Here is a 14,046-nt window from a genome sequence, read left to right on the forward strand (position 1 = left end):
GGGCGGCGGGCGGCGGGGCGGGATCGCGCCGCCCGGGGAGGGAGGAAGGAAGGGAGGGAGGGAGGGCGGGCCGGCGCTGTGGGCCGCCTGGGCGCCCGCTCGGCGGGGTGCTGCCCCGGGCACGGGCGCGCGGAGGCCGGGCGGGGGCCGCGAGCGACCGGCCTGTCAGCGGAGCCGCCGCCGGCTGAAGCCCACGTGCGGCCGGGGGGCTCGCGGGCGTCTCCGGTCGCCGCCGCGTGAGGGGCGGGTCCCGCGCTGGCCGCCTGGGCGCCCGCGGCCGGCGCCCTGCCGGGTCGGCGCCTCCTCTCTCCTGCCAGGTGAGGCTCGGGCCTAACAGGTGGCTTCCCGCTGCTGGGCGGGAGCGGTGCTGGCGGCCGTGACCTCAGGTCACGACCTTGCAGCCGGGTGGATTGAGGCGCTCTCTCCCCGGGTTAAAGGCGGTTGCTTCTGCTTCGGGACGAGTTAATTCAACCTGCAAGTTCCCAGACTTGTTTTCTGTTGCTTTCTCGCGCCCCATTTTGGTTACTTTTCTTGACTTTGGAAGAGCTGGTCAGAGAATACTTGAAGTGCCGAAAAGAGTGCCAGTTGTCTCTTTTGGACTGAAAACAATTGTGTCTAGGAACGAAACCGCAGCTGTATCAGAATGATTTGTACGTGGAAAGATGGATAACAAGGCTTTCGGGCGATGCAGAGGCTTTCAGAAATTTGAATCCCTTCTTTAAGGAAAGGGAAATCAACGTGTGGAATTTACCGAGTGGCGGTGTTACAGTGCTGAGAATTTATTTTTGCCATTTTTTTAAACAGATTTAAAATCTGTTTTAAAAAATCGGGCAGATTTGAGGGGAAAGTAATTGGCATATATTGGGGAAACTATTCTTAAAGCGAATACCCCTTTTGCAAAAACTGGGGAAAAACTTGAGATGTCTTTTTCTTTTTTTTTTTTTAAACATCGTCTATTAGTGAATATGGTGCTTTAAATTCTGAATCTTGGTATCATCAATTCTCTCATTTCATGAGTGAATTTTATGTTTGATGTTTAGGCCATTGGCTTGACTTGTTTATCATTAGTTATCAAGAAAGTTTTAGCTGTTAACATCCTCAGGAATGAATTGAAAAACCCTGCTGTTCACTGAAGTTTATACATTGTATTTCAAATGATAGAACCGCATTGTTCAGTATGATAGCCACTAGCTTACATGTGGCAACTTAAATTTTAACAATTAAAATTAAATAAAAAGTTCACTTAGTCTTTTTTTTTTTTTTTTAATTGAGTCTTGTAGCCACATTTCAAGTGCTTGGTAGCCACGTGTTATTGACTATGGTATTAGCACAAATACAGAACATTTATATCAGAAAGTTCTGTGGGACAGGACTGTTAAAAGACAAGTAGAACATAGCTAATTCTTGCTAATTCCTGTATAGTCAACTCACTTTATACTCTTAAAGGTGTAAAACTCAAGATCAAGTCTTTAATCTTTACCAAACTAATGGCACTTTGCGTTTCCAGAAGTCACAGTTGAGGTAATGATTGATTTTTGTTTTGTTTCTAGTCCTGCACATTTGAAAAAGTAATTTTTGCAATTTGGATCATAGTGTGCATTAGGAATTTGGTGAACTTTCTGGAGACTATCCCATTTTATTCACCACCAGGTTTAAACCGAAACAAGATTATGTTTTTCTTGGACATAAAATCCAATTGCACCTTTGCATTTGTGTATTTAGGAATTGCAATTATAAAGCAATTGGGATGCTACTCCAGTTTTATGTAGTACCTATTAATACTCCGGTGGTGATGATCTATAAAATGTCACCTGTAAACTTAAGGATACTTGGGCAAGTTAAGTGGCAGTGGCTCAGAGGGGGAAGAACATTGAAGCTTACCTCTAAACTACTAATTGACTCGTCTGGTTTCTCTTTTGGAAGACTTTGAGAAATGAATTTGGTTTGCCTATTTCAGAGGGATTAGCTGGTTTAGAAGTTGTCTTGTATGTTGATATTTTATTGGCTATTTGAAATGATAGTAAAAATGAAATGGAATACAAATACTATTTTAATCTTTCCTATCTACGGAAAAAGGACTTCAGCAAGGTGATTTTATTTGGAGGAAAGGAGGAGAAGGATAAAGATGCAGAATTTTAAAGCTAGAAGGTCCTTGATGTAGTATTTAATTCAATCTTCATTTTACAATTGGGATAAGAAATAGTTCAAGCTACTTTTTTTCTGTTATTGCTATATTCAGATTGTATTTTGTTTTCTTTTAGCTCTGTAAATATAGCCTAATACGTAGAACCTACTAATGGGTAGGAGTCGTTCTTTGTGCACATAAGCATCAGGTGGGTTCTAAGTTGTTTAAACATAAAATCAGTGAATAAATAAAGCAATTTGTTTTCATATCCAGTAATCTGGGAAGGCAGCTTTCCCCCTTTTTGTGGCAACACCTTAATAAGGGGGTAAGGACAGGATTGAGTTTTCAATTGGAAATAAATCTAATTGCACCTTTGCATTCATGAATTGCAGTTAGGAGTGTAATCGTGATGCTGCTCTGATTTGATATAATATCAGTACTCAGTGTAGTGGTAATAATGTGAAATGTCATCTGTAAACTTGAGGACACTTAGGCAAGGACTCGGACTAGGGCACTACTTTTTGTTAGTAGATGAAAATAATTTTTAATTGTAAATGAAGTGAAAATAATTTGTTTTCTATTTGTAGGACTAGAAACATGAACTTTTCCCTCAAATTTTCCCCCACAATAAAGTGTCTAGACAGCATGGATCTCTGACAAGTGTAGGTTTTATTCAGTAGGTATCACTGTGCAGACTTTTGTCCTTGCATTTAGTGAAAATGTCATATGTGATTACATTTAAATTTTAAAAATTTTATTTATTTTCTAGTTTTATTGAGATATTGACATAGAACATATGTAAGGATAAGGTGTAAGTATAATGATGATTTGATTCATGTATATAATGCAAAATGATAATCACACTAAGGTTAATTGACACTACCAGGGGCACCTGGGTAACTTACTTGTTTGTGTCCGACTCTTGATTTTGGCTCAGGTCTTGATCTCAGGTTTGTGGGATTGAGCCCTGCATTGGGCTCTGTGCTTAGTGCAGAGTCTGCTTGTCCTTCTCCTTCAGCTCCTCCCTCTGCTTACCTGCATGCAGGCACTCTCTGTTTCTAAAATAAATAACTTAAAAAAAAGAAGTTGACACTACCATCTCTCACACAATTACTTTGTGTGTGTGTGTGTAGATAACATTTAAAATCTACTTTTTTTTAACAACTTTGAAGTGTGTGTGTGTGTGTGTATATATATATATATATAAAATTCAGTATTACTAATTATAGTTAGCATGCTGTACATTAGATCCCTGGAACTTATTCGTAGCTGGAAATTTGTAACTTTTGGCCAGTTGCATAATTACATTTTAATTTATCAGCAGTGATTCATAGTATGCTCTAATAAGAAAGAGAAGACTGTTTAGAAAGAGTGTTTAGGATGTGTAAGTAACGAACTCACAACTGGGAAGTGGAATGGCAACTGACAATTGGCTTTAGTATCTAGAAGACAGTAGCGAGTAATGGAGATTGTGGCAGATAGGAGCAGATTTGTTAGTTGCTGCTTAGCTCCAGGATATTGTTGCTGTGCAGGTGTGCCTAGTATTTTTAGAATTCCAGGTTTTTTTTTAGGAAGCTAGAGATCCAGATAGTTATGAGAAATCTCTCTATAAATTGAGAGATTTGGCAAGTTGGGAGTTAAACCATTGATAAAAACTTAAAGCTATAATTTTACAAATGGTTTGGTAGGGGACCAGTTTGTAATCACAAGTATAGCTCAGCTTCAGAAAACAAACTGCAAAATAAGATTTCTATTTTGTCTTTTTTTTTTTTTTAAGATATTTATTTGAGAGAGAGAGATAGAGAATGCTCATGTCTGAGTTAGGGGGATGCACAGAGGGAGAGTCTCAAGCAGACTCCCCACTGAGCTCTACAAAGGGTTCAATCTCAGGACCCTGAGCCGAAATCAAGAGTCAGAGAGGCCTACCTGACTGAGCCACCCAGACATTCCAAAATTCCTATCTTAAAAGAACACTTTTCTTTCAGATAGTCAAATGGCCATAAACTTTAAAAAATTGAGATATAAAAAAATTAAGATATAATTTACATACCATAAAAGTAATCTTTTTAAAGTGTACAATTCAAGCCAAAGCAAACTTGAGAAAGAAGAGCAAAGCTAGAGGTATCACAATCCCAGATTTCAAATTATACTACAGAGCTATAATATACTACAGAGCTATAATAATCAAAACAGTATGGTACTGGCACAACAGTAGACATATAGATCAATGGAACAGAATAGAGAGGCCAGTAATAAACACATGTTTATTTGGTCAATTAATGACAAAGGAGGCAAGAATATACAATGGGGAAAAGACCATCTGTTCAGTAAATGGTACTGGAAAAACTAGATTAAGTATATGCAAAAGAGTGAAACTTGACCACTCTCTAACATCATATGCAAAAATAAACTCAATAGATTAAAGACGTAAATGTGAGACCTGAAACTGTAAAACTAGAAGACAACATAGGCATAGTATATTTTTCTAGATATGTCTCCTTAAGCAAAGGAAACAAAAACAAAAGTAAAATATTGGGATTACCCCAAAATAGAAAGCTTTTGCACAGTGAAGGAAGCCATCAACAAAAAAGACAGTCTACTGAGTAAGAGAAAATATTTTCAAATGATCTGATAAGGGGTTAGTACCTAAAATATGTGAAGAATTTACACAACTCAGCACTCGGGGGGCTGGGGTTAATAATCTGATTAAAAGATAGGCAGAAGACATTTTCCAAATAAGGCATACAGATGGCTAACAGACACATGAAAAGATGCTCGGTATCACTCATCATCAGGGAAATGCAATAAGAAACAGTGAGATATCACCTAACACCTGTCAGAATGGCTAGAATCAAAAAGAAAAGAAATAAGTGTTGGTGAGGATGTGGAGAAAAAGGAACCCTGGTGTACTGTTGGTGGGAATATAAATTGGTGCAGCCATTGTGAGAAACAGTATATAGGTTCTTCAAAAAATTAAAAATAGGAAAACCATACAATCCAGTAATGCTACTGAATGTTTACCCAAAGAAAATGAAAATGCTAATTCAAAAGGGAATATGCACCATTTATTTCAGCAGTATTTACAATAGCTGAGATATTGAAGCAACTATCAGGTGAATAAAGATGTGTGTCTCTCTCTCTCTCTCTCTCTCTCTCTCTCTCTCTCATTCTCTCGTGCGCGCACACACACGCACTGGAATATTCATCAGCCATGAAAAGGACAAGATCTTGCCACTTTTGACAACATGGACGTACCTTAGAAGGTATTATGCTAAATAAGTCAACAGAAGACAGATACCGTATGATTTCACTTGCATGTGGAATCTAAAGCAACCAACCCCAAAAAGCTGAAACAGTCCCATAAATAACTGTTGGTTGCCTGAAGGGAGGGGAGTGGAGGATGGGCAAGGGGATGAAGGAAGGAAGAGGAACAAACTTCCACTTATGGAATGAATAAATCACAGGGATTTTGTTTCAGCATGAGGTATATAGTCAGGAGTATTGTAATAACAGTGTATGATGACAGGTGGTAGCTACACTTGTAATTGTAGCATAATGGATAGAGTTGTTGAATTGCTGTATTGTACACCTGAAATCAGTGTAACATAGTCAGCTATACTTCGTTTTTTTTTTTTTTTTTTTAAAGATTTATTTATTTGTTTATGATAGAGAGAGAGGGGCAGAGACACAGGCAGAGGGAGAAGCAGGCTCCTTGCTGGGAGCCTGATGTGGAACTTGATCCCGGGACTCCAGGATCTCGCCCTGGACCAAAGGTAGGTGCTAAACCGCTGAGCCACGCAGGGATCCCCTATACTTCGGTCTTAAAAAAATTCAATAAATAACACCTCCAGAAATGTGTAGTTCAGTAGTTAGTATATTCACAAACTTGTGCAACCATTATAACTATGTAATATAACTATGTAATTCCAAAACATTTCTATCCTTTCAAAAAGCAATTAGCAGTCACTCCCCATTTTCCCTCTCCCCACCCAGCCCCTGGAAAGTACTAATCTATTCTCTGTCTCTATGAAATTGCCTATTCTGGATATTCACATAAATAGAATTATTCAATATGTGACTTTTTACATCTGACTTCTTTCACTTAGTGTAATATTGTTAAGGTTCATATATTCCTGTAGCATGAATTAATCAGTTGGTCATAAACTTTATATCATGTTTAAGAGTTTCTTTTAAAGAAATTTCTATACTTTTATGCTGTTTCATTGCTTTTTGCAGTGTGCAAATGTATAATCTATTTCTGCCTCTATTTTCTGAGTTTTTTTATTTGTTTATTTTTAAAGATTTTATTTACTCATGAGAGAGAGAGAGAGAGAGAGAGAGAGAGAGAGGGGCAGAGACACAGGCAGAGGGAGAAGCAGGCTCCATGCAGGGAGTCCAATGTGGGACTTGATCCAGGGACTCTGGGATCACGGCCTGGGCCAAAGGCAGATGCTCAACCGCTGAGCCACCCAAGTGTCCCTCTGAGTTTGTTTTAAAACTGAAGTTTTAGACTTTGCATTAGTACTAGAGGATAGTTTTTACATTTGGGTCATTTTTGTATAGGAGCTGCCTTTGTGTTCTCTTCTGGGGTCATTGGGTAAGGATTCTTGATATGTTGAATAATATATTTTTTTTTTGAACAGGGTTAGCGTATATCAACAAGTAGCTATTGAATAGGTGACAATAATTTGACTATTTTGGATAGTTAGTAAGCTCTCACTTGATTAAGTGTCCAGTAAGGATAGAGTGTTATTTGACTTTTCAGGAGAAAAATAGATGATCCTTGAAAAACCTTAAAATTAGGGACACAGAATATGTGAAATATATATATGAAATGCCTGAAAAACACTTATGCTCAGATATTCAGTTACTGTATATTGAGTCCCCTTGCTTTGTGCTGTAGACTGTGGGCACACCTCATTGGTGTGTGTAGTTGGAAAGGTTGGGAGATTAGCAAAATTAACAGTGACTACATTTTGAAGTACTTTAAATATAAGGCTTAGAAGTTTGGACTTGATTGGAAGGTGCTGGGAAGTTGTCATAGGTGGGCTTTCTTAATCTAGGGTCTGTGAAGGGCTTTCTGAAGGAAAGTGCATACATGTGTACTTAAGAGGCCTCATAATTTCTACTAGGTCCTCTGACAAGTCCATGATACTTAAAAGTTAAATAACCACTACATTATAGTTTTAGAAGAGTGAATTACAGAGGACAAACAGGAACACCTGAGACCAGTTAGGTGGCTACTGCTATAATTCAGAACATATGTAAAACATTTTAGTGCAAGCCAAGTACATTAAGTACTAAGAAGTTTGAATGGGAATGAGTACATCTCTAAAGGATCCACAAAGCTATATTAATGGCTCACTTAAGTGTAAAACTAAGAGTGTCATATCTACTGACAGTTGACAGTTTTTTTTTTTTGTTGCATAGTCCCAGTAGGGTAAATTATTATTATTATTTTTTAAGATTTTATTTATTTATTCATGAGAGACACAAAGGGAGAGAGAGGCAGAGACACAGGCAGAGGGAGAAGCAGGCTCCATGCAGGGAGCCTGACGCGGGACTTGATCTTGGGACTCCAGGATCAGCCCTGGGCTGGAGGCAGGCTCTAAACTGCTGAGCCACCCAGGGATCCCCGCAGTAGGGTAAATTAAATATGAGAATACAATTAAACATTGATAATTCAAGTAGTTAGATTTGATTTATATTAGGTTTTCCAGCATTTTATCTTATTTCCTTTTTATTTTTCATTCTAATGTAAAATTTATATTCAGTGAATGCACCTCCTGTGGGTTGAAGTGAGATACTCCTGGAGAAAGTTTTGTGCCTGGAGAGAATAGTTTAGGGTTAAGTCTTTTTGTTCTGGACAATGTATTCTGTGGATAATTTACATTAAACATACACAGTGATAATCATAGAATTATACAGTACTTCTCATTCAAAGCAAAAATTAATGAAATATTCAGTTACTAAACCAGTAATGTTTTAAAGTGTAACAGTACATTGTACATAATGATTAAAGTTCTCAAGGACTTCAAGTTTAATTTCTACTCCTACTCTCCAGTCCCAGTTCTTAGTTAAGTGATTCATCCACCTTCTTTATGTGATACTGATTTTTTAAAAAAGGATTCTTCTGTGTGTATACTGATTGGCATGCAAAACTAAGTCTGAATAGAATTACTCCCACAACTTTAGTGGAAAGTTCACTTTTGCCTAGTAAATTTAAATTCAAATTCTTAATTGGTGATGGTTTTCTTATTTATTATAGACTTAAAGGTATGTCTTTTCTACTCTTAAGGATTGAAGGCCACAGATAATATTAAAACATACAGCATGGGACAGTTAAAATACTTAAGGAAAATCAGGAAGCAGTTGCTTATGAAACATATACTTGTTCCAGAGCCTAGAGTGAGAGTTATTATGATGCAGTACTACATTTAACTTTATTTCTTGTTACCTAAGGTACCAACCCCCCACCCCCCAACTTTGTATCTTGTAATAGGAAGTATAAATTAGTCTGGAGAGGCAACCTTTTCTCTTGTATAAGTTTCTGGATTAAAAAGTTTGATAGCTGTTTCTTTTTTAAAGAGCTTTGCTGTGATCTAATTAACAGACCAATTTAAGTTATACAGTTCAATGGTTTTTAGTATATTCATAGAGATGTATGAGTGTCACCTCAATCAATTTTAGATCATTTATCATGGTGAAAAGAAACCTCTTACCCCTAAACCCTCATCATTCCTAGCCCTAAACAACTACTAATTTATTTTGTTTCTATTTATTTGCCTGTTTTATGCAGTATGTTTGCAAGGCTCATTTGTACTATAGTGTGTATCAATATTTTTATTGCTGAATAATATTACATTGTATCATACCACATTTTATCTGTTCATTCAACAGTTTATAGGCATTTGGATTATTTTGACTTTTTGGCTACTCTGAATAATGCTGCTATGAACATTTGTGTAAAAGTTTTTGTGTGGACATAAGTTTTCATTTCTCTTGGGTACTTAGGAGTAGACTAGTTGGGTTATATGGAAACTCTTTATTTAGCCTTATAAGGAACTGCCAGTCAGTTTTCCAGAGTGGCTCTATTATTTCCAGAGTGGCTCTATTATTTTACTTCCCCACTGGCGGTACATGAAGGTTCCAGTTTCTCCACATCCTCAGTAACACTCTCTTTTTTTTCATTGTTGTCATCCTGGTGTGTGTAAAGTGGTATCTCCTTGTGCTTTTGATTTGCATTTCCCTAATGACTAATAGTGTTCAGCCTCTTTTTATCAGATCCTTTGCCTATTTTTTAAATTGGGCTCTTTGTCTTTTCATTATTGGGTTGTAGTGCTTTATATATTTTAAATGCCAGTCTCTTAGAAGATACATGATTTGCAAAAAATGTATTCCATTCTGTAGGTTGTCTTTCTACCTTTTTTTTTTTTTTTTAAGATTTTATTTATTCATGAGGAGGGGTGTGGGGGGAGAAGCAGGCTCCATGCAGGAAGCCCAATGTGGGACTCTATCCCGGGATTCCAGGATCACGCGCTGGGCCGAAGGCAGGCGCTAAGGCAGGCCCTAAACCGGCTGAGGCACTCAGGGATCCCCCCTACCTTCTTGTTAGTATTCTTTGAAGGACAAAACTTTTAATTATGGAGTCCAATTTGTCAGTGATTCATAGGATTTTGACTAGGGGGGCTAGGTGGATAGGACATGCAAGAAGAGGAGTTGACTTGAGAATGAGATGAATTCAGTTTTGGAAATATTGAGGTCCCAGTGGGACAGTTAATTGGAAAAATTATTACAGGAGGCAGTTAAATGAGAGGCGGGGCTTAGAGAAATGTGTTTTTCATGGTAATTGAGGTGAATGAGGTCATTTAATGAGATAAGTTCTTGGCCAAGGAGAATATAATGGAGAATATGGAATGGGTGGAGGAAAGGAAGCATGAGAAACTACCAGAGTTAAGAAAAAAGCATGGGGAGACTACTATCACAGGCCAGTAGACTGAAGAATTTCCCAAGTTCTACCTATACTGTGCTCTTCTAGACACAAAGGCTCAAGTTTTTCAGCACCTTTTAGCTTTCTTTTTATCCAGCACACTGTTAAAAACTTTCTGTGGAAATGTTTTTCCTTGCCCCAATTTCTTTATTTTCTAAGCCAATAATTCCTAAGTTGGGCATACATTGAAATCAGTTGGCCAGCTTTAATACAGGATTTTGGGGTCCTATTAGATATGCTGAATGAGGATTACCTGGGGTAGTGTCCCAGAATCTGTATTTGAAAACCTCGTAAGGTAAAGAGTGGTTTGCTCTTTACCAAGCTTGTTTACTTTTTTTCTTGGATCCCAACTAACTTATTTTCCAGCCCCTCTTGCATTTGGGGATGGCCCATATGATTGAGATCTGGCTATAGGAAATTAAGCAGAAGTGTTGAGTGTTTCTTCAGCCCTGGCAAATACAAACCTTCCTTGAACAATCCTTTCTTCTCTCTTCTCCTCTCTCCTGCTGGCTGGGTGTTGTCTGCCAAAGCAACTTTGGAAATGATGGGTCCAAGAGAGCTGAACTTCTGTCAGCCTGGGTCATCTCCAGCCTCTTCATGCCCACAGCTGATCATTAACATGGATTTTTGGACTTCATGTAAGCATGAAATAAAAATAAACTATTATGTCACACTTTGGGATATATCTATTATAACATCCATTGTTACTTTAATCCACATAGCTCCTTAGTTTATTGTCCAAATTCTGTTTTGGGATCATCCATTGCCTGTGGTTTCTACTATTTTATATTTTAAAACTCATTTATATGGTAAGTTAGTCTTCAGCTGTTAACCTCCAGACCTTATACCTAAATAATGTGTTTTCTTTGTAAAAATTTTCATGGAAATGATTATAATTAACATCCTGATTATTTTATTATATAACACTTATGTGCCTGCTACCTGCTGGTCCTCAATACTAGGGGTATACCTGTGTATAAAACATGATCACTGTCTTCTAGTGTGGGATAAGATGGAATTAGATAAGGGCAGTTATCTTATGTGTGCTTTGAGAGCATCAAGGGAGAAATGGCTGATTGAACCCAATGGTGGAATTGGGGGGGGGGGTCCTTGAAATTTTTTTTATTTTATTTTTTTTTGAAGTTTATTTTAATGGGATTTTATTTACCCATGTTCCTTTTATAATTTTGTTTTCTTTCCTCCTCGATGTATAAGAGCCATATATAGTCTCTATAAAATATTTTTAGAGGAGCAAAAAGTACAAGTGCATTTCTTGTAGATTTGTGTACATGTGGGTATTTTGTTTGAGTGTATATTTTTTCTTAATCTCTACTACCAAGAAAGAATAGAATGCTTTATTTAGAAGAATTTGCAGATCTTAGTCCTAATGCAGATTATATTGTTAAACATTTACTTTCATTAAAGTCTTTTGTTGTTTGTTTTGTTTTTAAATAAGTATTACATGTTCTCTTTTTTTCCTTTCGAGGGAATTTTCTGATTAGAAATGGTGAAAGGCAGAATGGACCTGCCTACTATTAGTATTGTATTCTTACTAGTGTAAATTAGGAAAAAGTCAGATAATTCAAACAGGACTTTGAAAGACTGTGTGTGTGTGTGTGTGTGTGTGTGTGTATGTGTTAATAGGTAAACAATAGTCTTCTATATTGACTAGTTCTCTGAATGGTGAGAGGCTTCCTCCACTTTTTTTTTTTTTTCCTCCTCCACTTTTTAAAAGCTTACAGGCTGGTCAGTGTGTAGTTCCAGAGTGTCACATTGGGTCTTGCCAAGAGTGAGGAGAGTGTCCCTAGGAGAACTAAAGACAGCTAGGCAAGCGATAACCACATCCTGAAGGAAAGGAGTTGAATTTGATGGTTGAAAACAGCTGACTTTCAAGGGATGTAAAAGCAAACTGCAGCATCAGGAGTGAGCAGTGGAGTTGAAACCAGGTGAATAGGTCAGATTAGCAAGTGTAGTGTTTGTCAGGTAGATCCAGTAAGTAGCCTAATCCAGGATATAGGCAGGTGGTTAGAAACTAGCGTGTCTTTGAGGGCTTGAATGATTTGTATAGAGAACATATCTGGAATCAAGAGACTTTAGGGATGCCTGGGTGGGTCAGCTGTTGAGCATCTGCCTTCAGCTCAGGGTGTGATCCCAGTCTGGGGATCCAGGGGATCGAGTCCAGCATCGGGCTCCCTGCGAGGAGCCTGCTTCTTCCTCTGTCTATGTCTCTGCCTCTCTCTGTGTCTCTTATGAATAAATAAATAAAATCTTAAAAGAAGAGAGAGACTTGAATAGATGAGGTCAAGGGGCTGTAACCTTTCAGACCTTCTCATTTGACACCATAGCAGGGACAGTGAGAAGGAACCTGGTTGGAATATTTCCCATTTTATAAACTAGTTAAGAAGTGTAAATGAAATACAGTATAGATGTACTATAGAAAGGTTTTGGAAGATTTTGTATATGTTAATCCAACTCATTTAACAATGAACAACTTCTCTATTTTAATGAAAGACAATAAATTGTTTTAAATATAGTCTATTAGTAAAACAAGTTATTCTTCTTTTACTATAAAGCTGAATTTCTACATAACACCTTCACTTAAGTTTAGATAACTGCTTAACTATTATAGATGGTCAGTAACACGGATTATTTTGGATGTCTTGGTGCAATATTGGTTTTAGAAGCTCTTATGTTTTGGCTATGGAATTAATGCTTTTGAAATGTCACTAATTGCCTTGTTTGTATTTTCTTTTCCTTATATAGCAATTTCTAGCTTCTAAGACTTCTCTTGGACTATAAGATTCTATTATGAAATCACATGAACTTTTACCTACTCACCTTGTAGTTTCTTCAGCATCTTGGAGCTACAGTTTATTTTTTATTTTTAAAGATTTTATTGATTTATTTATGAGAGAGAGAGAGAGAGAGGCAGAGACAGGCAGAGGGAGAAGCAGGCTCCATGCAGGGAGCCTGACGTGGGACTTGATCTTGGGTCTCCAGGATCACCCCCTGGGTCGAAGGTGGCACTAAACCGCTGAGCCACCCGGGCTGCCCGGAGCTACAGTTTTGAACATGAAATTTTTCTCTGACCACAGCTTCTTTCATTGCTAGTTCTCCCGCTTTCTCACCCACAGTGAACCTGAGCTTTGCTGTATTGGAACCAACTTTACGTAGTCTGCTAGGTCCAATTTGGCCACAAACTGGCCTCTTGAGAAGCCTTGACCTTCCGATTTGAGCATTACTGGTTAGGGTGGTATTTTGTGAAGCACGGGACAACTTTTACTACTGGTGTTTTTCTTGAGATATTTTTTGTGGGTGACCTATCACTAGATGTTGACTGATACTTCCTTGCCTCCAGTCCAGATCCTGAGTAGAACTCGGTATTTAAGCTTTCATTTCTGCTTTTCCACCTAGCTATCTGCTTTCTTTTAGTGCTTTGATCCAACCTCTTGAGCCTCTGCTCCTGTCTTACACAATCTCTTCCCCTTCTTCTCAATCTTCTGCCTTTTGCTACTTGTCCATTTTCCCACTCTCACACGCTTCTCAGACTGGACCCTTTTTCTCCTCAGCAAGCCTGGTTTTTTTAGTGGGAACTTTCCCCTGCAAGTCCTTCCCTTAGCGCTCTCATGTCAGTCTTATATCCTTTCCTCTCTGCTCTCTACTCTTATCTTTAGCCCTGACACTACCCTTTAAGCTTATAGCTCCAGACTTTTCTGCAGTTTTGTCAGGCAAAGAAGCAAATGACTCAAAGAAAAATCTTAAGTAAATAAGAGTGGATATCACCATATATGAATATGGCAAACAGTTACGATAATCTTAATTGAATGTCTGAAATGGTAGAGCATGTGTTTATATTTTATTTATGTATTCATGGGAGACACAGAGAAGCAGAGACATAGGCAGAGGGAGAAGCAGGCTCCCTGTGGGGAGC

General features: G+C 38.1%; 1 protein-coding gene across 7 annotated transcripts in view; it reads left to right on the forward strand.

The window, feature by feature from the left end:
• ANKRD28 (ankyrin repeat domain 28) overlaps nt 1-14,046 on the forward strand; it is a 189,396-nt gene that overhangs the window by 203 nt on the left and 175,147 nt on the right. Inside the window, exons 2-3 of one of the 7 annotated variants that reach the window (XM_049099578.1) lie at nt 5,335-5,388; nt 5,772-5,898. The exons of 3 other annotated variants lie outside the window; for them this stretch is intronic. In XM_049099578.1, coding sequence (XP_048955535.1) covers nt 5,852-5,898 — 47 coding nt within the window. In that variant the 5' untranslated portion in view covers nt 5,335-5,388; nt 5,772-5,851. Of the gene's footprint in view, nt 1-5,334; nt 5,389-5,771; nt 5,899-10,645; nt 10,754-14,046 lie in introns of those variants that run through there. 3 more of the 7 variants (XM_049099579.1, XM_049099580.1, XM_025449105.3) reach the window with 3 other exon arrangements.

This window comes from Canis lupus, chromosome 23 (assembly GCF_003254725.2).
Source record: "Canis lupus dingo isolate Sandy chromosome 23, ASM325472v2, whole genome shotgun sequence".
Classification (NCBI taxonomy): Eukaryota; Metazoa; Chordata; class Mammalia; order Carnivora; family Canidae; genus Canis; species Canis lupus.